This window comes from Lampris incognitus, chromosome 9 (genome assembly GCF_029633865.1).
Source record: "Lampris incognitus isolate fLamInc1 chromosome 9, fLamInc1.hap2, whole genome shotgun sequence".
Taxonomy (NCBI): Eukaryota; Metazoa; Chordata; class Actinopteri; order Lampriformes; family Lampridae; genus Lampris; species Lampris incognitus.
The window spans coordinates 57,913,692-57,940,576 of record NC_079219.1 but is presented as its reverse complement, the minus strand read 5'-3'; the positions used below and the strand labels follow the sequence as shown (position 1 = coordinate 57,940,576).

Genomic DNA, 26,885 nt, shown 5'->3' with positions numbered 1-26,885 from the left:
ATGGACAACTGTGACACACACACACGCACAAGTAAAATCAAATGAAGACAGGGCAACCATGGAAAATAAAAAATAAATGAAAAAATACACTCATGAGCAACAAAAGCATTTGAAAATCAACCACATGGGGGGAGAGAAAAAACAAAAACAAACAAGTAGCCCAGCTGAAGTAAAGTAACAAGATGGAAACCAAAAGCGACAGACAGACACAAAGAGAGGACAGAAATGAGGAAAAGAGGGGAGAAGGTGGAGGGGTGGAGAGAGGGAGAGAGGGAGTGAGTAGGAGAAAGAGGGAGCAGGAGAGAGAGAGAGAGAGAGAGAGAGAGAGAGAGAGAGAGAGAGAGAGAGAGAGGGCCGAGACAGATGCTAATAATAACCTTTGGTCACACCTCCCCCTGGGAAAGTCTTCACAAGAAAGTGGACAAGATGTGGCCAGGGCAGCAACACGGTGTGAGTGTGGGTGTGTGTGTGTGTGGAGGGGGGATGAAGAGGGCGGAGGGGACGGAGGGGGTAGAGCTCCAGTTTCTGCCTTCTTTTACTCACCTCCTTAACCGCCATGATAAGTTCTGCCACATCTGTGCTGTCCTACACGTTGCAGGGACCTCTTCATCAGAGAAGGTTTCTTGACATGAATAATTGACAGATCTAATAGCTGACATTAACATTTAAATCAGGGATCAAACCCACGACCCTCTAGCGACCATGGTTAACATGTCACTAGAGGGTCACGGGTTTGATTCTGGGCCTTCTATGAGCAGGGTGCAGTTTTCTCCTCATACTTCCATCAGTTTCCCTCCACAGTCTGATGTCATACATATTAACTATTAGACTCTTAAGGTACCCATAGGTACTGTATGAATGTTGTGTAAGTGACTGTATGTGTGAGCCCTTTGATGGACTCGTTTCTTGTCCAGTGTGTCTCCATGCCTTCTGCCCAATAACTGCTGGGACAGTCCCGTACCCTGACCGCTCATGACCCTGATTTGGATAAGAGAATGAGTAAATAACCAGTGGTGAGGTGTTCATTGTCATCTAAACCAACATAATTGGGCGGCACAGTGGTGCAGTGGTTAGCGCTGTCGCCTCACAGCAAGAAGGTCCTGGGGTTCAAACCCTGGGGTTGTCCAACCTCAGGGGGTCATCCCAGGTCATCCTTTGTGTAGCGTTTCCATGTTCTCCCTGTGTCTGCGGTGGGTTTTCTCCGGGTGCTCCGGTTTCCCCCACCATCAAAAAGACATGCGTGTGGGGGGTGTCCGGGTAGCGTGGCGGTCTATTCCGTTGCCTACCAACATGGGGATCCCAGTTCGAATCCCCGTGTTGCCTCCGGCTTGGTCGGGCATCCCTACAGACAAAATTGGCCGTGTCTGCGGGTGGGAAACCGTTTGTGGGTGTGTGTCCTGGTCACTGCACTAGCGCCTCCTCTGGTCGGTCGGGGCGCCTGTTCGGGGGGAAGGGGAACTGGGGGGATAGCGTGATCCTCCCACGTGCTATGTACCCTTGGTAAAACTCCTCACTGTCAGGTGAAGAGAAGCGGCTGGCGACTCCACATGTATCGGAGGAAGCATGTGGTAGTCTGCAGTCCTCCCTGGATCAGCAGAGGGGGTGGAACAGCGACCGGGATGGCTCGGAAGAGTGGGGCGATTGGCCAGATACAATTGGAGGGAGGGGGGGGCGGAGGGACATGCATGTTAGGGCTAATACTCTTGTCTGTGCCCCTGACCAAGGTATGGCAAGAAGAACGGGAGCTGGTCTCCGGGCGCTGCACGGCGGCTGCCCACTGCTCCTCACTACACAGCCAGGATGGGTTAAATGCAGAGGAAGAATTTCCCCACGGGGATTAATGAAGTACCTCAAAATCAAAAATCAAAAATTCAAAATCTCATTTAAAAACTGACTTTTTATTCTGCCGTTCAAACTCAGGTCAAGTGAACAATGACATGTACATTTTACGTCCGCGCCAGATAAGATCAGAGGAAAACATATTAAAACGTGTCCAGCAGCAGCATTTAAAAGGCAGAGTCAATTCTTCTGGTCTCCTCGGCCAGAGACATTAACTTAGCAACAAAATGTTAAACAACACTTTCTCAAATATTCATAAAAACATCAAATGGAACTCGTTTTGACAAACGAGATTTCCAACATGGCTGAGTGCAAATTGTGGCACCATCAGAAACAAAGTGAAATACTCAGAAAGGAAATGATCTTACATAGAGCATCAAAAAGTGTGTGATGCCGTGTGAATACAGCGTCTCCGACTGCAACAGAGATGGAAAAACCTGAACCTTGTGATGAGAGCCAGGGAGTGTGCTGTGAGAGTGAACAGCTGTGCTGAGGAGACGGCTCGCAGGGGACTGGAGTTCTTATGAGCTGGTCCCGTGATCTGACACCGTCTCTTCATATCTGGATCCAGGTGAAATCCAGATATTGCCGTAAGGCTCATCCTGCTTCACGCACAGCTTCCTGGCCTCTATACTCTCTTCACACGCACACGCACACGCACACACACACACACACACACACACACACACACACACACAATCTAAGTATTCATTAAGGACTGAACACAGTAAAAGCAGATAACACCAATTATCTTTTCACAGTTCCAGTCGTAAAGTAAGAGTACATTTAAACCAGCAGTCTCATTCAGTTCTCTCCACTTCCACAACAGATCTGTGAGCCTGTGCTGAGGTCATTTGGTAATTACAAACACCTACGATGCCAATAAGTCACCCTGGGGTTTCTTTTTAAAGGGATAGTTCGGATTTATTGAGACAAGTGGGTATGAGTTACTCAACGGTGTTATCCATTCCATTATCCGAACCGCTTATCCTGCTCTCAGGGTCGTGGGGATGCTGGAGCCTATCCTAGCAGTCATTGGGCGGCAGGCGGGGAGACACCCTGGACAGACCACCAGGCCATCACACACAGGGCTCACTCACTCACACACACACACACACACACACACACACACACATTCACACCTAGGGACAATTTAGTATAGCCGAGTCACCTGACCTACATGTCTTTGGACTGTGGGAGGAAACCAGAGCACCCAGAGGAAACCCACACAGACACGAGGAGAACATGCAAACTCCACACAGAGGACGACCTGGGATGACCCCCAAGGTTGGACTACCCCGGGGCTCGAACCCAGGATCTTCTTGCTGTGAGGCGACCGCGCTAACCACTGTCCCACCGCACTGCCCCAACGGTGTTATCATTGCATGGAGATGATCTTGGTCAGTGAGTTGTGTGGTCAGAGACCTGGCTGCTAATCACTGCGAGAGGGCACAAAAATGACCAGCAACAAACAGGGCCAGCTAATAAAAACTTTTTAAGACATAATAAAATATGGAAAAAAAAGTTAACCATACATAAATCAACAGTATCTATCACCTATCTCTGATGCTCAGTTCTCTTCTTTGCATTGCAAACAGGCTCCAGTGTGTAGTAATATACAAGTGTCATTCAACAAAAAGTAGCTCCAAGCGACAGTCATCTGAGAGGAGGATTGAGCACCAGAAAGATGTCAGATTGTTTTGTGGATGGTTAATTTTTTTTGCGTGAAATATAATGGCTTAAAATGTTTTGAAAAGCTGTTGCTATTTACTGCTGTTCATTTTTGTGACTAGCATCCAGATTTCTGAGCACAGAACTCTAAATGCCAATAAATCCAAAACATCCCTTTATCTAACCACTGACTTTTGTGGTAAAGGGCATTTTTTTCCCCTTTAAAATTACTTTTTTTTGTTATTTGACCTTTTTTATTAGACAATGCAGTGAAGCAATAAGTCAGGGATTGAAAGGAGAGAGGGTTATGATGTGTAACAAAGGTTGCCGGCTGGATTCGAACAACGTTGCGAGCATGTGGTATGAGCTCTAACCATTCAGCTACGAAGGCACCCCACAAGGGGCTAAATTCTGAATAAAATTTTCAGATTAAGAGCAAAACAATGCTGGGGATCGCCTTATCACTTCAGGTATTTTTCCACCATGAGAAATGGCAAGGAAGGGCGTCCGGGTAGCGTAGCAGTCTTTTCTGTTGCCTACCAACACAGGGATCGCCAGTTCGAATCCCCATGTTACCTCCGGCTTGGTCGGGCGTCCCTACAGACATTATTAGCTGTGTCTGCGGGTGGGAAGCCAGATGTGGGTATGTGTCCTGGTCACTGCACTAGCGCCTCCTCTGGTCAGTCGGGGCGCCTGTTCGGGGGGGGTGGACTGGGGGGGGAATAGCGTGATCCTCCCATACGCTACATCCCCCTGGCGAAACCCCTCACTGTCAGGTGAAAAGAAGCGGCTGGCAACTTCACATGTAACAGAGGAGACATGTGATAGCCTGCAGCCCTCCCCAGATCAGCAGAGGCGGTGAAGCAGCAACCGAGACGACTCGGAACAGCGGGGTCATTGGCCAAGTACAACTGGGGGAGAAAAGGGGAGGGGGGGGAATCACAAAAAAAAAGGCAAGGAAAACATGGCACCTTTCATAAATTGGTTACCTAAAAGCTTCCAAAAGGTGTTAGTGACAGTTCTGCGGTCAGCCTGTGGTGGCAGCAGAGAGCTGAAAAGTACAACAGCCTCCTCTTCTGGCATCGTCCTCTTAACCATGCTAACTCAAACACACACACAAACACACACATAGTCGCATAGGGGACAATTTAGATGCTTTAGTGATACTTTGAATTACAAATCAACATTTCAATTAAATATTTTCAAAGCGAAGCACTGTGAGAGGGAAATACGCCAAGACGGTGTGCTGGGACCATCATTACTTCAGCAGGTCGACATCGATGTCATGCTCAGGCATCTCCTCCTCCATCTCCATTTCCAGGACCGTCTCTGGTGACACACGTACATGCCTGCAAGCAAGCAAGCATGCACACACACACACACACACATGCACACACACACATGCACACACAGTTACCCTCAGTAAAACTGACGGACGCACGCATGGACAAACACACGCACACCCTGCATCTATATGCTTTACCCACCCTATACTCTCTGGGGTTGACAGGGGCGGAAGTTCCTTGATGTAAGAACTAAGGCGGGGGACAGCCTGGTCTGGATGAGCAAACACACACACACACACACACACACACAGATAAATTTGTCATTTTTCCCCAAATGTCTTGATGCATGCTTATTAATCCAGGTAAGAAAATCAAAGAAGGTTGAATCAGTTCATCTGGATACGTTTCAGCACACCTGACAGCTGCTTTAGTGTCCACACAGTCACTGAGTTATTAAGAAGGACAACGTAGCCTATAGATTTTATCAGGCTTCGTAGACGGTGGATGATTGACAGTCGAGACAAGGCGTGGTGGTGGGTGTGAACATGATTGACAGCCATGAGAATTGTCCAATCACATTAGATCAAAAAACAATAAAACAATACCAATTCACTGCCAATAAAAGTGGGAGTGTCTGGGGACACAGAACTGCGCCCCCTGGAAGATCTGAAGAAACCAATCAGACAGCAGCCTCAGGTCACCTGCTCGCCACAAGTTTGAGGGCTTACATGAGGTATGGTTTGGCCGGCTCCACTCACCCAGGAAGTATATGTATTCAGACAGAAATCACCCAAATACCATTTGAACCAATATTGAATGCTGCCGACAGGCGCTCACAGACTGAAAACAGTTTAATTTCATCATTATTTGCATCACACAACTACATTATATTTAACATTGTTTAAGTAGATTTTCATCTCTTGATATTCGAAGGCTACTGGTCAGCTGCCACTGCAACGTTTATTGACAGATACGTTTCATCACTCAAATAAGTGACATCTTCACTCTTCTTTGATTTTCCCCAAATGGGCCAGCAAGCCCACTCTGCTTTAGCTGTGTTATGTACTGTGTGTGTTTTTTCTATACTTCTTACCTGATGTATCAAGAAGAGGCAGGACTGACTCTTCCAACTCTCTAGAAACCTAAACACACATATATGCCAGACACGTCAATGGAACAGCGAGGCACAGCAACAAAAAAAAACCACAAGAAAAGACAACAGAACACAGCATCGGACAACACAGCACATAGCCCACAGTCCACTACATGGTACCAGCTCAGCTCGACTCGACTCAACTCGCCCTTTTTTCGTTTTCCATTACTGTAAAGTACCGGCATTTCGGTAACTGTTACCACTTTTCTGGTACTGCCTTTCTCAACGTTCCAAAAAAACTGGAGCGGGTACCCAAACCACTGCGGACCTGTGATTGGTCAGAGAAACCCGTCACTGCACCATTTTGTGTCACTGTGTCATCAATGCGCGCATGGGATATCACCCGGTACCGAAGCGGTCGAAGCAGAGTTATCTTAAAAATACATTTTGAAATTGAAAACCAGGCATCACTATGACGACCAGCTACACTGATGGGGTACTGTTACGGTAATGGAAAATTACACAGAAGCGAGTCGAGCCGGTACCATGTAGTGGAAAAGGGGAAATACGCACACGCACACACGTCTTGTCATCATTGTCTTTGTGACTCTGTAGAGGCATCCTTGTTCACATCCCTCCCTGAGCCAAACACACAACAAATCCCCTCAACGCACCTCCTCAAGACTGGGCTCACTCACCTGCACCTCCGGACCAGCAACCTCTTCCGCGCTCTCCCTCTCCTCTGATTCCGTTGATTCAGGCCCTCTCTCCCCAACCTGCAGGTCCGAGCCGGAGAGAGGCGTGATGGTCGTAGCTCGTCTCCATAGCAACTGCAGCTCTTCAGGCAAGGCTGAAGTTGATCGAGGGCAAAATGTTAAGAGTGTTTTTTTTTCCTACATTTTTTTACAGGTTACTCACTTCACTTCTGTTGAAGCACGATGTGGGTGAAGTAGGATTTAGATGGCAACAGGTTAAACTGCAGAAATAACTGCCTGATGTTTTGCAAATAATTCCAAGTGTGTGTCAGGTTGAAAAACGGCGGCACTCAGTTGAGGTAGCGTTCTAACGACAAAGTGGTTATATGAACTTGTGCTTGGTGATTACCACAAAAGAATAGTCACTAAATGTAAATGACAAATGCAGTTTAAAAACAGCATTCACTACATTTTTCTTACTTAAAAGAGATCTTGTCTTACACTGGTCAGGCCTAAATCAGTTCTGAATTTCATTTGTGACAGGTTTATCATAGGGATTCCGATTGATCGGCCGATTTTCATTCTAAACAGTTTGATCGGAGCTCTCTATAAAGGCCGAGCAGTGACTGGGACAGCTTGGAAGAGTGGAGTAATTGACTGGATACAATTGGGTATCTGCTGATCCGGGGAGGGCTGCAGACAACCACATGCCTCCTCCAATACATGTGGAATCGCCAACAACTTCTTTTCTCCTGACACAGAGGAGTTTCACCAGGGGGACATAGCACGTGGGAGGATCATGCTATTCCCCCCAGTTCCCCCTCCCCCCTGAACAAACGCCCCCAACCGACCAGAGAAGGCGGTAGTTCAGCGACCAGACCACATACTCACATCATGGTAGATTTGGTCCTCATTTCATGCTTGGTTCTATAAAGATTACACAAACAACCTAACTAACTGTAACTGTTGTGGAGGGAATCAAACTGTTTCCAAAGCAAAAGCTATTATCTCAATGTAGTATTTGGGTGTTGGGTCATCCCCCTACAATATTATAGTTATATTATTACACCTAGATACTTTATTTCTTTAGAATACCAGTGCTAATTTTCTTATTAAGTATTCCAGGTGTATGTGTGTGTGTGTATGTATGTCTGTGTGTGTATATATATATATATATATATATCAACATGGATACAGGAAAAAAGTTTTAATGCATTGCAGGAAAATGTATCCGTGTTGATATTCCGCTCCTCATTAGTTGAGCACTTACAACACCATTGACAGTTTGGGAAAAAAACGTTATGTATATGCAAATTCGCCTGTCAATGTTCATCAAAGAAGAACTCCACGAAGTGAAGATGCGAATTTGCTTCGCCACTGGAAGCGAAATGTTTTATTCGCCCCTTCGCTTGCATAGAATGAAAGTGAACTGGAAGTGAATATTTGCCAATGTTAATTTCGCGCACGTGTGACCATGCCCTTAATGTGAAATGCATTTCACTTGTTTTGCAAGCATGACTGAAAGTACACTTTCAGGATTAAATAAACAACTTAAAAGTTAACTTTTTTTTTTTAGGAAATATTAATTTCTTGAAAATTTAAAGCCAGTTTCACATCAGAACCGATTCTTGATACCCAGCTCTTGGAGTGTGCATGACTGTGCTTTTGGTAACATTACTAACAGACGCAGGGCTCATTGAGGAGGCTGGCAGCCGGGGGCATCCAGTGGGATGGAAGCAGGGAGCAGACAGGCTGCTTAGTCTCAATCAGAGGGTTGCTGATCTGCTTCTGTAACTGATCCGCAGATATCTGGGTCTCTGGGTCGAAGAAGGTCAACTGCCGCCTCCTCCTCCTCCTCCTCCTCATCTCCTCTGGAACAGGTACATCCTGGAGAGGAAGCGGAAGAGGAGAGGTAGGGAAAGGAAAGCAGAAGAGAAGTAAGGAGAAATACTAATTTCTCATTAGTTAACCCAGCCAATGACGATCCACAAGCCAGTTAGTTATTTCCATTTCATATTTAATTCAAATTCATCACAATGCTTCAAGGATCTTTTTTCTTTTTTTTTTTTTGTTGTCAAATTTACAATACCAGAACCCAAACACACACTCTCTCTTACACAAAGCACAACAACTTGTACATGTACCGTTGATGTGGCTCTTGGTCTTTTGGTTGGTCTTTCCTGATCCTCAATTGGAGAAATATGGGAAGGCAGGGATACAGACTCTAGTGTCACCTCCTCTGTTGGGGGTCTCTCCCTGGGTGGCAGAATTGGCGCCTCCTGTGGCAGCATCATGATCTCCTCACTGGAGGGAGTGGTGGGCAGCAATCTGACACAGCGGGACAGTGAGAAAGGCAGTCAGTGCATCTGTGTGTTTGTTGATAATAATACAATTGAAACCTTTCAGGAAACTGCAAATGAGTTGTCGCCATTCATGGCATCACAAACTGAGGATCTTGCGAACAACTTCAATTCAAAAATATGAAATATCTTTGACAACATTGCACCTGTTAAAACTAAAAACAGAAAAACAAAAAGCCCCCTGGAGAAATGGAGTGGTTGTTAGGCAGCTTAAGAGAGAGTGTCGCCAGGCAGAACAACAGTGGAGAAAGACTAAACTTCAGGTTCACCATGAAATTTACAAGGATAGACTGAACAAGTACAACAAAGAAATTAAACAGGCCAGACAGTCTTTTTTTCACTAAAACCATGAATGAAAATATTAACAAAAGTGTTTTTCTCTACTATTGATCGACTTATCAAACCACCATCTCCAAACCCATCAGAGATGCTATCCACCGAAAAATGTGAGCAATTCGCTACATTCTTCAATAACGACATTATTGCCATTAGACAGAACATTAGTACCTCAAGATCCAATAATGAACCTACCCTCCAGTTCTCTAGAATGATCACTGGTGCCATGTCTCACTTTGACCCTCTACACCTCAAACGTCTAGGCAATATTGTTAGGCAGCTCAGGTCCTCCACCTGCTGCTTAGATCCTCCCCCTACCATTTTTTTTTTGGAACTTAGTTTTTTTCAATTTCACAACTTATACAACCAAATTCACAAATTTTCCTGCTGTTTTTTTTTCCATTTTTTCAGCTGTACCCACAAGGTTTACAGATAATTCAACAAAAGGGAAAAAAACTGTGCTAACTCTTTATCATCTGTGCAAGTGTCTGTGTTTTTGTATAGGGATTTATAAAATTCTGCAAAAGACTCTGAAATCTCATCTGGTTTTGTAAGTGTTGAGCTATTAGGCTTTAATTTCTGTACTACACTGGATGATTGCTGTTTTTTAAGTCTTAATGCTAACAATCTACTTGCCCTGTTACCATTTTCATAATATTTTTGATTGGTGAACCTTAAGTTGCCCTCAATCTTTTCGGTGATTAGGCTATTTAAATCTCTTCGCGCTTGTTTGAGCGCATTAAGTAGATTGGAGGATGGTGTTCTTTTATGTTGTTGCTCAAGTTGTTTTATTTTGTCTTCTAATTCATGTTGTTTTGCTTCCCTTCTCTTTTTTTTCGCACTTGCAAATGAGATAACGCGACCTCTAATATAAGCCTTAGCACAGTCCCACAGAATGAGAGGTGATATTTCGGGCGAGATATTTGTATCTAAATAGTTGTTTAGTTCAGTTGTTACAAATGAGATAAATTCCTTATCATTTAAAAGTGTTACATTTAATCGCCATTGTTTAGTTGTTGGCCTGTGACCTACACTCACTGGCCACTTTATTAGGTACACCTTGCTAGTACCGGGTTGGACCCCCTTTTGCCTTCAGAACTGCCTTAATCCTTCGTGGCATGGATTCAACAAGGTACTGGAAACATTCCTCAGAGAGTTTGGTCCATATTGACATGATAGCATCACGCAGTTGCTGCAGATTTGTCGGCTTCACATCCATGATGCGAATCTCCCGGTCCACCACATCCCAAAGGTGCTCTATTGGATTGGGATCTGGTGACTGTGGAGGCCATTTGAGTACAGTGAACTCATTGTCATGTTCAAGAAACCAGTCTGAGATGATTCGAGCTTTATGACATGGCGCGTTATCCTGCTGGAAGTAGCCATCAGAAGATGGGAACACTGTGGTCATAAAGGGATGGACATGGTCAGCAACAATACTCAGGTAGGCTGTGGCGTTGACACGATGCTCAATTGGTACTAAGGGGCCCAAAGTGTGCCAAGAAAATATCCCCCACACCATTACACCACCACCACCAGCCTGAACCGTTGATACAAGGCAGGATGGATCCATGCTTTCATGTTGTTGACGCCAAATTCTGACCCTACCATCCGAATGTCGCAGCAGAAATCGAGACTCATCAGACCAGGCAACGTTTTTCCAATCTTCTATTGTCCAATTTTGGTGAGCCTGTGCGAATTGTAGCCTCAGTTTCCTGTTCTTAGCTGACAGGAGTGGCACCCGGTGTGGTCTTCTGCTGCTGTAGCCCATCTGCCTCAAGGTTCGACGTGTTGTGCGTTCAGAGATGCTCTTCTGCATACCTCAGTTGTAATGAGTGGTTATTTGAGTTACTGTTGCCTTTCTATCAGCTCGAACCAGTCTGGCCATTCTCCTCTGACCTCTGGCATTAACAAGGCATTTTCGCCCACAGAACTGCCGCTCACTGGATATTTTCTCTTTTTTGGACCATTCTCTGTAAACCCTAGAGATGGTTGTGCGTGAAAATCCCAGTAGATCAGCAGTTTCTGAAATACTCAGACCAGCCCGTCTGGCACCAACAACCATGCCACGTTCAAAGTCACTTAAATCACCTTTCTTCCCCATTCTGATGCTCGGTTTGAACTGCAGCAGATCGTCTTGACCATGTTTACATGCCTAAATGTACTGAGTTGCTGCCATGTGATTGGCTGATTAGAAATTTGCGTTAACGAGCAGTTGGACAGGTGTGCCTAATAAAGTGGCCGGTGAGTGTATGTTCCATGAGAGTGCTAGAGGTGCATGATCAGATAGAGTAATTGGTAGAATCTCCATGTCTTCTATCCTGTGGAGTTCTGCTTTGGGGGTGAAAAAATAATCAATTCTAGAATAGGATGAATGTCTATGGGAGTAAAAAGTGAAATCTCTACCTTTAGGGAATTTACATCTCCAAACATCCACCAGACCTGACTCTGTCGATAAGTGTCTTAGAATTTTACTCATTCTAGAAGTGGGAGATTTTGAGGTAGGTTGTCTATCCATAAGCTGAGACATAACACAGTTGAAATCCCCTCCTAGCAGTAAGATACCAGAGCTGTTCTGTAGGATTGTGGTGAAGATTGTACTAATGAAGCCAGGCTCGTCCTCATTCGGAGCATAAATGTTCATAAAAGAGACTTGTATTCCATCTATAGATCCATTTACTAGAATAATTCTCCCTTCAGCATCTTTGTGGACTTTAGTTTGTGTAAAATTAACCTGCCTATGTATCAGAATAGATATGCCTCTCTTTCCACCTGATGGGTGTGATGAGTAAAATACTTCGTCCGCTCAAGATTTTTTTAGCTTCTCATGCTCTATTTCCAACAAGTGGGTCTCTTGCAAAAATGCTATCTGAGTGTTGGCTCCTTTTAACTGATTAAGGATTTTCTTCCTCTTTATAGGACTATGAAGACCTTTCACATTGTAACTTATAACTTTAAGGGATCCCATGACTTAAAGTTAGAATTATGTAGAGTATTAGTTTTGCCCTTGAGTAATGTGGTGGGAAGGGAAGACAAGTGCGGAGGAGAGAGATGGAAGTGGGGCATAGTATCGATGTGTGTGATTGTATGAGCGCAGGTAGGTAGGTATAAGAAAGTACCTGTGGTAGGTGAGGGTACATAATGTGGGGAAAGTGGGGTATCGTAACAAAAGAAAATATATAAAAGTACAATACATGTATAAATGGATATACACATAAAATTATGAAATAGTGTGTGAAATAATTATTAATACTAAGTACAGCAGTATGATCACCATAATGTTTTAACATTAACAAAAAGCATTTGAAAGGAAAAGTCAGTTTCCCTGTTGCTCTTATTCTTACGGCAGGATCCCTGGGGAACAGTGGGATCTGTGCAAATAGAACTGAACATAAAGCAAGATAAACCATGGACTCAACCAGCATTAGCGTCTGATCACTCTTTTGGGACAGGGTCCCGAGCTGCAGGTCTGAACATGCAGCTGTGCGAACAGTCTTCAAAAATGTTCGCATTTGCTTGGATATAAAACCAAGCATACCAACCAGTGTCATCAGTTAGCACTCAGGTTCCTGCAGAACTTACGAATACAACCTAGCAAAGATAACGACACCTTAACCTCATGTCTCTGTTATCAAAGTAATTATATATGTCATATATATATATATATATATATATATATATATATATATTTAAAGCTTATTGTGAAGCTGGGAAATAGTCATCGACAAGGTAAATATAAAGAAAAATTACAGATAAGTAAATGTATCCTGTGGATATGGCGATTGGATTGCTGTTGTAGTTGAGTTGGCCACCACGGTCCCGGGCCTTCCTCAGGATGTCCACGGCGTCCCTGTCATGGTGTCATTTTGCAACGACCACACGCGGCTTGTCTCCCGGTTTCCTCTGTGTCAGACTTCAGTGTGAGCGCTCGATCTGTACGTCTCTGTCCATCTGGACCACTTCCTTAAGAAGTTTGGAGACTGCCGCGGGAGAGCTTGATCCTGGTTGCTCAGGGACCCCCCCATGATCCGAATGTTCCTTCTCCTCATCCTGCCTTCCATGTCCTCACATTTTTCTTTTAAGTCTTCGACCTGCTTCCTGAGGTTTGTTACGGTGATTTGTACCGACACTACTTCGTCTGACCATTTTCACGGTCCTTCCTCCACTGCTTTTATATTACCTTTAACCTGGTCTATTTCTGCATGGGTTGTGGTTGTAGTGTTAGTAATTTCAGTTTCCACTGCCTTAATTTCGTTTTTCAATCCTTCGAAATCATCCGCTAAAGCCCTCTTCAGCTCTTCTCTTATTATAGAGGATATATCTTTTCTTAATGAGGAGAGGATATCAGCTTTGATCGATGCGGTGTCCATGGTCGGACTTACCGCGGGTGGGTGAAGCTTGACCGAGGTTACCAGAACTCTTCACCGGTGGATTGTTGGGCCTTGCGTTGACCGGACCGTCGTATTTATATTTTCAAAGATTAGACGCCACCCGCGTTGGTTTTACTGATCTTCAGCTATACTTTGATTTATTAATAACAGAGTTGAGTGTTTTGTATATTTAAAATGACGATGTCGTTAAAATATGGAATTAGCAAGGATTCTGCCGGAGCCCTAAAAAGTAGCGGCTACTCCATTTGCTGCTCAACCGGAAGTCATCCTACCACATTTTTTAAAAATGTTTTTAACTGCTTAGCACCTGATGTTTTAGAAATTATCAACTACTCTTTTCAGGCAGGTATATTTCCTGCAGCACTTAAGACAGCTGTCATTAAACCACTTTTGAAGAGCAATCTTGATGCAACAGCTATTGCCAACTACTGGCCCATCTCCAACTTACCATTCCTCAGCAAAATACTTGAAAAAAATGTTTATTCTCAACTTAATAACTATTTAATATCTAACAATCTCCTAGCCATTTATCAGTCAGGTCTTTGATCTCACCATAGCACAGAAACAGCACTTATCAAAGTTGTGAACAATCCGCATATGAACACACATTCTAATAAATTCTCTGTTCTTGTGCTCCTGGATCTCAGTGCTGCCTTCGACACTGTTGATCATTATATTTTGCTAGAGAGATTAGAAAATGGGTCAGCCTTTCTGGCCTGGTTCTCAGCTGGTTTAGAACATACCTACAAGACAGGCAGTTCTTTGTGTCTATTGGAGACTTTTCCTCAGACAAAGTGGATATAATGTGTGGGGTACCCCAAGGTTCGATTCTTGGACCATTACTATTCAATCTCTGTAGGTTCCCACTCACACTTGTTATACAGAAACACAAAATAAATTACCATAATTATGCAGATGATTCACAACTATACATATCCCTATCTCCGGATGACCTAGATCCCATACATCCCTAATTCAGTGTATTGACGATATTAATCTATGGATGTCAGATAACTTTTTACAACTGAACAAAGACAAGACAGAAATACTTATTTTTGTGCAGACTCAGAGACAGAGAATTGCAGCTCATCTCAGCTCTCTGTCTCTGGAGTGCATAAGTGAAGCTAGAAATCTTGGTGTAATCATAAACAGTGATCTAAATTTTAAGAGCCACATCAATCATCTCACAAAATCAGCCTTTTACCATCTTACAAACTTTTTAAAACTAAGGGGCTTTCTATCAAATCAGACTGAGAAATTAATCCATGCATTTATAAAAAGTAGACTTGGACTACTGTAATGGACTATTTACCGGCCTCCCAAAATCAGTTGTGCGCCAACTAGTTAATTCAAAATGTGGCGCACGTGTTTTCATCTGAACTAAAGAGTATGAGCACATTACACCTGTTCTTGGATCTATGCATTGGCTCCCTGTCAAAACTAGAACTGATTTTAAAATTCTGTTAATTGCATACAAAGCACTGAATGACCTTGCACCACACTATATAAAAGACATGTTAATTACTTACAAACCAGCAAGGACTCTAAGGTCCAATGGCAGTGGTCTTTTAACCATCCCTCGTGCTAGGTCTAGAGTAGGCGAAGCTGCATCTTCTATTTACACCCCAAGTAGATGAAACACCCTGCCTGAGGACCTGAGAGAGGCCCCCACACTGGACACATTTAAAAGCAGGTTAAAAACCTTACTTTTTAAAACAGCCTACATCTAAGTTCTTAGTGTGTGTGTGAGTGTGTTTTATATATTTTGTTATTTTTATATATTCTGCTCTGATTGTTGTTACTTTTAATTAATCAGTGTTTATGGCACTTTTATTTATTTTACTAACTCAGTTTTAAACTTGTCTGTACTTTTATAAAATTTGTCTGCACTTTTTTTGTGGGGGGGGGGTTATTGTTTTATTGTGTGAAGCACTTTGTGTTACATTTGTTTGTATGAAAACTGCTACACAAATAAAGTCTGATTGATTGATTGATTGATTTGTTTCATGATGTTTGTGGTCTTTCTGTGTGGTTTGTTTGTGGTGATGTGTCCACAAGCATCTTGGCAACTTACTCAATTTTTGATCCTGTGAGCTCTCTCTCCAGGGTGCTTTCTCCCTTCTCAACTGCCCTTTCCATCTCTCTCTCACCATCTCTCTCTGGCACGCTTTCTCTCCCCCTTTGCATATCTACCATTCCGAATAAAAAATTCAAGAGTGAGGAAATGGATAGCTCAGAAAATGTACAGCACTGGAATAGATACCGTTGAAGATCTCTCTAGCTTGGGTTAGGGAGGGTGGAGGAGGACTTAGGCTCTGTCACTCACCGTCTGCAAATTGATCACTCTGAGCCAACAGGAAGTCAACCATGTCCATATCGTGATCAGCAAGGTCCACCCCCTCGAACTGTCAGCAGCGAGAAATAAGTTAACAGTGTGGGATGTGTGTGTGTGTGTGTGTATACGCCTGCACATTTGGGTACGTGTGGATCATATTTGACAGTCATACCTCTGCAGTAGGTATTGTGTCAGGCTCTCTATCGGTTAGGGTGATTGCCTTTGAAAAGATAGTCATTACTGCAAAGGAAGGGAGTGGGGAGGACACAGAAATTACAAGATGGACTTCCAGTTAAGCATGTAACGAGCAAGACACATGTGAGGGAGGCTCCTACAAACAACTTTTTATTTCTTCAAGCCTTCAAGTTCTGTTGGTAATTTTTACTCCTGGAATGGAAGAGTTGGATGCGGCTTCCCAAAAAGAAACTCTTACTGTGGTGCTAAACCCAAAAAACATATACTTCAAAAACCACATCCAAGGATGTAGGGTAGCATTCACCAATTTGAAAAAGGACAGGGACAGTGTCTCATTTTCGCCAATTTATTTTGGTCAGCAAAACATGCTAACGTTTCGGCCTACTGCTACAGGCCTTCATCAGAGCATGAGAATAGTCAAGTCAAGTCAATTTTATTTGTATAGGCCAATATCACAAATTACAAATTTGCCTCAGTGGGCTTTACAGCAACACAACATCCTGTCCTTAGACCCTCTCATTGGATAAGGAACAACGCCCTAAAAAAAACCTTTAACAGGGAGAAAAAATAGGAAGAAACCTCAGAGAGAGCAACAGAGGAGGGAGCTCTCTCCCAAGACAGACTTCTTATCAGCATTGTCTGGAGATGACACATATCAAATTTCATGTGAATCAGATGAACAGCCTCAGACTAGTTCATTTTACTTGCACTTCCGGTTTTTTGAAAATGGCAGGAGATTTGGCAGGTGGAAATTGGCGCGAATGGACGCGTTAGATTCGGGAGCTTCCAAGGAATTAGAAGAAAAAAGACATTTCTCAAAAGTTCCATACAGAGCCTGAGATATGACCCAAAATGTAAATGCACTTATTGTGGCGTCCTGCGGAAAAAACAACAACAATAATAATAATAATCCTTAGAAAAACAATAAGGTTCCCGCAGCTATCGCTGCTTGGACCCCTAATGACAAGATGCATCCTTGACACCCGCCCAATCCAATTCAAACCATTAACAATGGTAATAAGGTAGGAGACCAGTGCTTACTATCCTCTCGTGGGACGGCAACCACTGGGTGCTCTGGAGATTCTCCTCTTATATACTCCTGGCCCATCTAAGAGATGACAGGGCACAGGCTTACATTATATATATCTGAATTACCTCTGGTTGTATTTAGACTAGTAAAGACAAAAGGAAAATTTCATTATCCCTATGGATGAACATGACTTGTGAGAACAGATTAAATACCGGGTATTTCAGGTAATCCAACAGGTTGTTAGCACAGTTAAACAAGTTAAGGTTAACAAAACGTATTGGAAATGAAGACACTTTGCCTTCATTTGTTAGATTTACTGGATTTATGCAGACTGCATGTGAAAATTAGGCACCATTTCATCCACAGAATACAGATATGCAGGTTTAGCATCACTAGCTATTTCAATTATAAAGTCCACAGATGTCAGAATGCATAGCAGAAATGCATCCAGATGTGTAAACGGACACTGTAATCACATCACATGAACAAAGGTACACTTTCATTGGTTGAATTTCTTGGTCATCTTTCTGCTTTCACATAGATACCTGTATCAGTCTACTTGGACTGGATATGGGCTCGCTGAAGTCCATCACTCCAAAGAAGGGATCCAGGGCCCTCTCCGTCTCTTCCAGGCGAGACAAGGCATCGGGAATGGTTAAAACTTTGCTGAAAGGGGTTGGGACACATGATAAGGGGTTCATAATCATCCGATATGCACCTGTAATTACAACAAAATGCGTAAATGAATGTGCAACCAGGGTCACCCTTCTTGACTCTCCATGTTGATCTCGGTGTTCCTGAACTTGGACAGCCGGTCCAGAATGGACTGGGTCTCCTCTGGAAGCAGATAAAGTGAATGTCACATCCAGACCTCTCTCAGATTACAATATACATGTCTTGCTGTTTATTTCCACACCTTGCTGATACCGAGACCCGCTGTATGCATATTTTACCTATCTGAGATGTTTTGGGATTGTTTTGTTTTTTTGCACCCTCTGCCCAAAAATTATTCCCCAATTCCTTGCTTACTTGCCAAAATAGATATTGTGATGTTACTGGGTACACAGAAAAACCAGCCACTGAGGATGCACAAGACAGTGCATTCTTAGTGCCGATCCCAAGCCCAGATAAACAGGGAGGTTTGTGCCAGGAAGGGCAGCCAGTGTGAAATCTTTGCCAAATCAAATATGCGGCTCATGAATCAGATTTCCAAACTGGATCGGTCGAGGCCCAGGTTACCAATGACTGCCACCGGTACTGTTGGCCATCAGGGTGCCGGTGGAAAATATGCTACTGTTGGGCAAAGGAGAAGGGGAGAGGGAAGGCATGTGCAGAGACAGTGGGAGCAGAGGAAGGGTAGGAGCGTGAAGGTCAGAGTCGGAACTTTGAATGCTGGCACTATGACTGGTAAAGGGAGAGAGCTGGATGATATGATGGAGAAAAGAAAGGTAGGTATACCGTGTGCAAGAGATCATGTGGAAGGGGAGTAAGGCCAGGAGCATCAGAGGAGGGTTCAAACTCTTCTACCACGGTTCGAATGGGAGGAGAAATGGGGTAGGGGTAATTCTGAAAGAAGGAGAGTATGTCAAGAGTGTGTTGGAGGTGAAGAGCGTATCGGAAAGAGTGATGAGTATGAAGTTGGAAATCGAAGGTATGATGATGAATGTTGTCAGTGCCTATGCCCTGCAAGTTGGGTGTGAGCTGGAAGAGAAAAAATAATCCTGGAGTGAGTTGGATGAAGTGAAGAGTGTACCAAATGAGGAGAGCGTGGTGATTGGAGCGGACTTCAATCGGCATGTTGGTGAAGGGAACAGGTGTGATGAGGAGGTAATGGATAGGTATGGTGTCAAGAAGAGGAATGTCGAAGGACAGATGGTGGTGGATTTTGCGAAAAGGATGGAAATGGCTGTGGTGAATACATATTTCAAGAAGAGGGAGGAACATAGGGTGACATATAAGAGTCGAGGAAAAGTGCACACAGGTGGACTATATCTTATGTAGGAGGTACAATCTGAAAGGGATTGGAGACTGCAAGGTGGTGACAGGGGAGAACATAGCTAGGTAGCATCGGATGGTGGTCTGTAGGATGACTTTGGAGACCAAGAAGAGGAAGAGAGTGAAGGCAGAGCCCAGGATCAAATACTGGAAGTTGAAGATGGAAGACTGTTGTGTGGAGTTCAGGGAAGAGTTAAGATAGGCACTGGGTGGTAGTGAAGAGTTGCCAGATAGCTGGGTAAGCATTGCAATAATAATGAGGGAGACAGCTAGGAAGGTACTTGGGGTGTCATCTGGACAGAGGAAGGATGACAAGGAGACTTGGTGGTGTAATGAGGAAGTACATCAAAGTATACAGAGGGAGAGGTTGGCAAAGAAGAAGCGAGATAGTCAGAGAAATTAAGAAAGTAAACAGGAGTACAAGGAGATGCAGCGTAAAGCGAAGAGAGAGGTGGCAAAGGAAAAGGTGTATGGTGAGTTGCACAAGAGGTTAGACACTAAGGAAGGAGAAAAGGACTTGTACCGATTGGCTAAACAGAGGGGACCAAGCTGCGAAGGATGTGCAGCAAGTTAGGGCGATCAAGAATAGAGATGGAAATGTGCTGACAAGTGAGGAGTGTGTTGAGAAGGTGGAAGGAGTACTTTGAGGGGCTGATGAATGAAGAAAATAAGAGCGAGAGAAGGTTGGATGATGTGGGGATAGTGAATCAGGAAGTAAGGTGGATTAGCAAACAGGAAGTGAGTGCAGCTATGTAGAGGATGAAGAGTGGAAAGGTGGTTGGTCCAGATGACATACCTGTGAAGACACAGAGGTGTTTAGGAGAGATGGCAGTGGAGTTTTTAACTAGATTATTTAACATAAGCTTGGAAAATGAGAGGATGCCTGATGAGTGGAGAAGAAGCATACTGGTACCGATTTTCAAGAATAAGGGTGATGTGCAGAACTGTAGCAACTACAGAGGTATAAAGTTGCTCAGCCACAGTATGAAGATATAGGAAAAAGTAATAGAAGCTAGGTTAAGAGGAGAGGTGACGATTAGCGAGCATCACAGATGTGATGTTTCCTTTGAGAATGTTGATGGAGAAGTATAGAGAAAGTCAGAAGGAGTTACATTGTGTCTTGTGGATTCAGAGAAAGCATATGACAAGGTGCCGAGACAGGAGGTGTGGTATTGTATGAGGAAGTTGGGAGTGGCAGAGAAGTATGTAGGAGTGGTGCAGAATATGTATGAGGGCAGTATGACAGTGGTGAGGTGTGCGGTTGGAATGACAGATGGGTTCAAGGTGAAGGTGAGATTACATCAAGGATCAGCTCTGAACCCTTTCTTTTTTGAAATGGTGATGAACAGGTTGATGGACGAGATCAGGCAGGAGTCTCCGTGGACTATGATGTTCACGGATGACATTGTGATCTGTAGTGAGAGTAGCGAGCAGGTTGAGGGGAGCCTGGAGAGGTGCAGGTATGCACTGGAGAGAAGAATGAAAGTCAATAGGAGCAAGACAGAATACATATGCATGAACAACAGGGAGGACAGCGGAATGGTGAGGCTGCAAGGAGTAGAGGTGACAAAGGCATATGAGATTAAATACTTGGGGTCAACTGTTGAAAGTAACGGAGAGTGTGGAAGAAAGGTGAAGATGAGAGTGCAGGCAGGGTGGAGTGGGCGGAGAAGAGTGTCAAGTGATTTGCGACAGAAGGCAAATGTTAAAGGGAAGGTTTATGTAACCCTTTCTTAGGCACTATTTATAGTGTTTTTAGTATTGTGTCTCTAGGAGCCTAAATTCTTAAGTGTGGCAGATGGTGTTATTTTATAAGAACCTATTACTGACTAAATGAAGCGGTGCCTCCAACTGGAATAACAAAACACCCCCTATTGTGTGTAACTATCTCCCAGGAAAACTAAGTATAAACTCTTACTGAAAAAACAAAACTAAAAAAAACACTAGAGCTAGAATATTGCACATATATTTAAACCTACAATGAGAATGAACAGAATATGCATTAAAGAAAAGACAAAGTCCTACAATAAGTGATTTTAAATACAATTGGATGTGTACACACATGAAAAACACATGAAAACACGAAAAACACAGGAAAAGTAAAGCACACCCAATAATGATCCGGAACAACGTTGGCATCCTTGACGACTAGTGGGAATGACCAGTCGTTCTGTGGTATTTCGGTTCAAAAACGTGACGCTGATCACGTAATGTGCACGCCCAGATCTCGTGCTCCATTGACCAGTTCTACAGCTAAAATGTTTGTTTCGCTGCACAACGGAAAACTAAGCTAGTAGCTTTATTGGCAGCTGATGATTGCTTATTTATGGCATGAAACAGGCTTGTATTGTCTCATAAAGAATTTACTTGACTCACTGGATTATATATATATATAATTATTTAATTCAGTGATTCAAGTAAATTCTTCATGAGACCGTCTTATAAAGAATTGACTTGAATAACTGGATTAATTTGCTCCTTATTTGTTAAGCACTTTCCCAACTGTTGAGTGTTTCTTTTAACAAAGTTTTACATATATGTGTGTGTGTGCGTGGTGTGTGTGTGTGTGTGTGTGTGCGTGTGTGTGTATACTTCATCCCACACGAATTATAATTTATGGGGCTATACTACATTTACAAGATAGTTGTGAGACCAGTTATGTTATATGGTTTGGAGATGGTGGTACTGACGAAAAGACAGGCGGCAAAGCTGGAGGTGTCAGAGTTGAGGATATTAAAATTTTCATTGGGAGTGATGACGAAGGACAGGATTAGGAACGAGTATATTAGAGGGACAGCTCAGGTTGGACGGTTTGGAGACAAAGCAAGAGAGGCAAGATTGAGATGGTTTGGACATGTGTGGAGGAAAGATGCTGGGTATATTGGGAGAAGGATGCTGAATATGGAGCTTCCAGGCAAGAGGGAAAGAGGAAGGCCAAAGAGGTTTATGGATGTGGTGAGGGAGGACTTGCAGGTGGCTGGTGTGACAGGAAGATGTAGAGGACAGGAAGAGATGGAAACAGAAGATCCGCTGTGGTGACCCCTAACGGGAGCAGCCAAAAGTAGCAATAGTACTGGGTACACAGAACCTGGGTACACAGAAATTCTCTCATAGATGTTTAATCCTATTTTTTGTACATTACAATATGTTTATGTTATTGTATTTTTTTAGTGAGCATCCCACCAATATGTTCCTAGTATGCAAAAATAAATTTTGGGTTCAAATAAAACTTGATCTTATAGTGTATTTCCTTACCTAGTAGAATGACACACTGATGATGGTAGACAATGATAACCCCGTACTGGAGCTGGGAGGAGAGGTAGAGGGAAAATCGAGGTCGGGGCTGGCCTGGCCAAGGCGATGGGACCCGCACCAGCACATACTCCATAATGTCGTCACTGTGTAAACAAGTTGAACCTTAAACAGGACTTTCTTGCATTCAGACTCAGCTTTTAATGGAGTGGGGTCATTGAAGAACAATACTGTCCTGACACCTGACCTGCGTGAAAGTCAAGTTTATTTATATAGCACATTTAAAACAACCACAGTTGAACCAAAGTGCTGCACAGGCTTAAAATACAATATAAAATAAGTGACACATATGAATATAAAATATATGTAAAGAAAACATAATAAAGAAAAGAAAATATAAACACTAAAACAAGAGTAAAAGTATATTTGCACAATAAAATCATGGTGTCAAGCTCAACTTGAATTGAATGCCAATGAGAAGAGGTAGGTCTTTAACAAAAATGTAAAAGTCTCTAGGGTCTGAGCAGATCTTGTGTGTACTGGTAGATTGTTCCAGAGATCAGGGGCAGCCACTGCAGTGACTCTATCACTGAAAGTGATGAGTCTGATTATAGACAATCAAAATATAAACTGCTTGATTATTCTTGGCAAATATTCCATTAACAAATCCATATTTATGTAAACCCCAACAATCTTCACTATTTTTATGAATAAGCCTTATCTGTATTTCATGTCCTTACAAAAAAAATTAAATGAAAAATGCTACGGTGCTATAGGCTACACTTCAGCCTCATTTGACTGATCTCAAAACGAGATGGATGGATGGATGGATGGCTTGATAGATAGATAGATAGATAGATAGATAGATAGATAGATAGATAGATAGATAGATAGACAGACTGTTCTTGACGAACAGGTTAGTCTGGATAACTTCATGATCATCAGGGTGGAAAGGAAAAGGTCATCTGCTAAGGAGAGTGGCGGTGGGGTCTATAACCGATGGTACAACAACATCAAAATCCATGATAGGGTCTTAACACTGCACATAGAAATGCTGACCCTAAAACTTCACTCCTACTACCTCCCATGGGAATTTCCCACTGTGGTCATCAGCTGTGTGTACATCCCACCTGGCGTAAGCAGCAAAACCGCAGCTGATAGCAGCCCAGAGCACCCATGTATGCTATGCTAGGAAAATTTTCTCCAGTCCTTTAAACAGTATTTCTATATCCATACGAGGAAAGAAAATCTTTTGTACTTGTTGTAGGAACATACACAATGCTTACACAGCTCACGTGCAGCTTGGCTCTGCGGATCATAAGATTATCTTCCTGCTTCTGCAATACACACAAGTACTGAAACCCCATAAATCACTCACCTACAGCATTAACCAGTGGTCGAAGATACAACTGCACAGAAACAGGGTCCCTCACGTGCACTGACTGGAGTATTTTTAACAGCAATCTGAATGTGAAAGTTGATATAATCACGGATTACAGTTTTGGATGGCGACTACCGTCTCAACCAAAACTGTTAAAAAATACCCTGACGCCAGACCACGGATGACCCCTAAATTAAATCTAAGCTTAGGGAAAAACAGGGGGATGTCCGGGAGGCGTAGCAGTCTACTCCATTGCCTACCAACACGGGGATCGGTGGTTCTAACCCCTGTGTTACCTCCGGCTTGGTTGGGCGTCCCTCCAGACACAATTGGCTGTGTCTGCAGGTGGGAAGCCGAAAGTGGGTAAGTGTCCTGGTCGCTGCACTAGCGCCTCCTCTGGTCAGTCGGGGCGCCTGTTCAGGGGGGAGGAGGAACTGGGGGGAATAGCGTGATCCTCCCACGTGCTACATCCCCCTGGCGAAACTGCTCCCTGTCAGGTGAAAAGAAGCGGCTGGCGACTCCACATGTATCGGAGGAGACGTGGAAGTCTGCAGCCCTCCCTGGATCAGCAGAGGGGGTGGAGCAGCAACCGGTATGGCTCAGAAGAGTGGGGTAATTGGCCGCATACAATTGGGAGAAAAGGGGGGGGGGTAAAAAAGAAAAAAGAAAAAGAGAAACAGCAAGCACTCCATCGAAAGGACTGTCTTTCCCTTGGAGCCACTAACCGCTCTGTGAAAAATGAAATCAAGAAAGCAAAACTCGCATATAAGGACAAATTACAAACCCCAATTCCAATGAAGTTGGGACGTTGTGTAAAACGTAAATAGAAACAATACAATGACTTGGAAATCCTTTTCTGCCTATATTCAATTGAATACACTACGAAGACAAGATATTTAATGTTCAAACTGATAAACTTTATTGTTTTTGGGGTTTTTTTTGCAAATATTCACTCATTTTGAATTGGATGCCTGCAACATGTTCCGAAAAAAGCTGGGACAGGGGCATGGTTACCACTGTGTTACGTCACCTTTCCTTTTAACAACACTCAATAAGCGTTTGGGAAATGAGGACACTAATTGTTGAAGCTTTGTTGGTGGAATTCTTTCCCATTCTTGCTTCATGTATGACTTCAGTTGCTCAACAGGCCGGGGTCTCTGTTGTCATATTTTGCGCTTCATAATGCGCCACACATTTTCAATGGGAGACAGGTGTGGACTGCAGGTGGGCCAGTCTAGTACCCGCACTCTTTTACTACGAAGCCACGCTGTTGTAACACGTGCAGACTGTGGCTTGGCATTGTCTTGCTGAAATAAGCAGGGACGTCCCTGAAAAAGACGTCGCTTGGATGGCAGCATATGTTGCTCCAAACCCTGTACGTACTTTTCAGCATTAACGGTGCCTTCACAGATGTGCAAGTTACCCATGATGCCATGGGCACTAACACACCCCAATACCATCACAGATGCTGGCTTTTGAACTTTGCGCTGAGAACAATCTGGATGGTCCTTTTCTTCTTTAGCCCAGAGGACACGATGTCCATGATTTCCAAAAACAATTTGAAATGTGGACTCGTCAGACCACAGCACACTTGTCCACTTTGCGTCAGTCCATCTCAGATGAGCTCGGGCCCAGAGAAGCCGGCGGCGTTTCTGGGTGTTGTTGATATATGGCTTTCGCTTTGCATGGTAGTTTTAACTTGCACTTGTAGATGTAGTGATGAACTGTCTTAACCGACAATGGTTTTCCGAAGTGTTCCTGAGCCCACGTGGCAATATCCTTTACAGAATGACGTCGGTTTTTAATGCAGTGCCGCCTGAGGGATCGAAGGTCACGGGCATTCAATGCTGGTTTTCGGCCTTGCTGCTTACATGCAGAGATTTCTCTGGATTCTCTGAATCTTTTGATGATATTATGGACTGCAGATGATGAAATCTCCAAATTCCTTGTAATTAATTGTACATTGAGAAACATTGTTCTTAAACTGTTGGACTATTTGCTCACGCAGTTGTTCACAGAGTGGTGAACCTCGCCCCATCCTTGCTTGTGAATTAACCTTTTGGGGATGCTCCTTTTATACCCAATCATGACACTCACCTGTTTCAGATTAACCTGTTCACCTGTGGAATGTTCCAAACAGGTGTTTTTTGGGCATTCCGCAACTTTCCCAGTCTTTTGTTGCCCCTGTCCCAGCTTCTTTGGAAGGTGTTGCAGGCATCAAATTCAAAATGAGTGAATATTTGCAAAAAACAATAAAGTTTATCAGTTTGAACATTAAATATCTTGTCTTTGTAGTGTATTCAGTTGAATATAGGTCGAAAATGATTTGCAAATCATTGTATTCTGTTTTTATTCATATTTTACACAACGTCCCAACTTCATTGGAATTGGGGTTTGTAGAACAGGACTTTTAGCAGCATGAATACCAGAAGGTGAGAACACTCACCGGGTCCACCTCAAAAACCAGCACTCCTACAACCACTGACCTCACCTCATTCACTAGAGATCTGAACACTTCTAGGCCAGGTTTGACATTCTCAACTGCCCTGCTGAGTGTGAGAGATTGCTTGGGAGCCAACCCACCCCTGATCAGTCACACTCTGTCCCTTTCACAGAAGTGGGCGTCTATCATCAGCTCATGAGGTGTAAAGCTGGCAAGGCCCCTCGGCCCAGATGGGATCACAGAAAGCCTGCTCAAGGGCTATGCCTTGTAGCTCTCCCCCTTCTCCATTCTAACTTTAGTGAGCGCTCCAGACTGCAACCATCCCCGCCCTCTGGAAAACATCTACCAACATTCCTGTCCCCAAGAAACCCCACCCCTCTGAACTGAATCACAATAGACCAGTAGTACTCACCACCATTATTGCAAAATACTTCCGAGAAACTGCTACTGAACGCATTCCTCCTAGTTGTTAGCCCACAGCTAGATTCCTACCAGTACGTTTATAAGACCAAAAGAAAAGACAGAGGATGCTGTGGCAGGCCTCCTTAACACTTTCCTCCTACACCAGGGGCATGTTCAATCT

At 43.6% G+C, this 26,885-nt stretch overlaps 1 protein-coding gene across 1 annotated transcript in view; it reads right to left on the bottom strand.

The window, feature by feature from the left end:
• Window positions 1–2,360: 2,360 nt before the first annotated feature.
• Window positions 2,361–26,885, bottom strand: part of LOC130118606 (meiotic recombination protein REC8 homolog) — a 33,846-nt gene continuing 9,321 nt past the window's right edge. The window contains exons 3-16 of the mRNA XM_056287047.1: window positions 22,482–22,624; window positions 17,996–18,068; window positions 17,777–17,897; window positions 17,243–17,309; window positions 16,179–16,246; window positions 15,998–16,076; window positions 12,625–12,634; window positions 8,729–8,912; window positions 8,267–8,471; window positions 6,588–6,739; window positions 5,890–5,938; window positions 4,773–4,839; window positions 4,500–4,609; window positions 2,361–2,476 (exon numbers count right to left, since the gene is read on the bottom strand). Of these exons, the coding sequence (XP_056143022.1) occupies window positions 2,361–2,476; window positions 4,500–4,609; window positions 4,773–4,839; window positions 5,890–5,938; window positions 6,588–6,739; window positions 8,267–8,471; window positions 8,729–8,912; window positions 12,625–12,634; window positions 15,998–16,076; window positions 16,179–16,246; window positions 17,243–17,309; window positions 17,777–17,897; window positions 17,996–18,068; window positions 22,482–22,624 (1,444 nt within the window). The remainder of the gene's footprint in view (window positions 2,477–4,499; window positions 4,610–4,772; window positions 4,840–5,889; window positions 5,939–6,587; window positions 6,740–8,266; window positions 8,472–8,728; window positions 8,913–12,624; window positions 12,635–15,997; window positions 16,077–16,178; window positions 16,247–17,242; window positions 17,310–17,776; window positions 17,898–17,995; window positions 18,069–22,481; window positions 22,625–26,885) is intronic.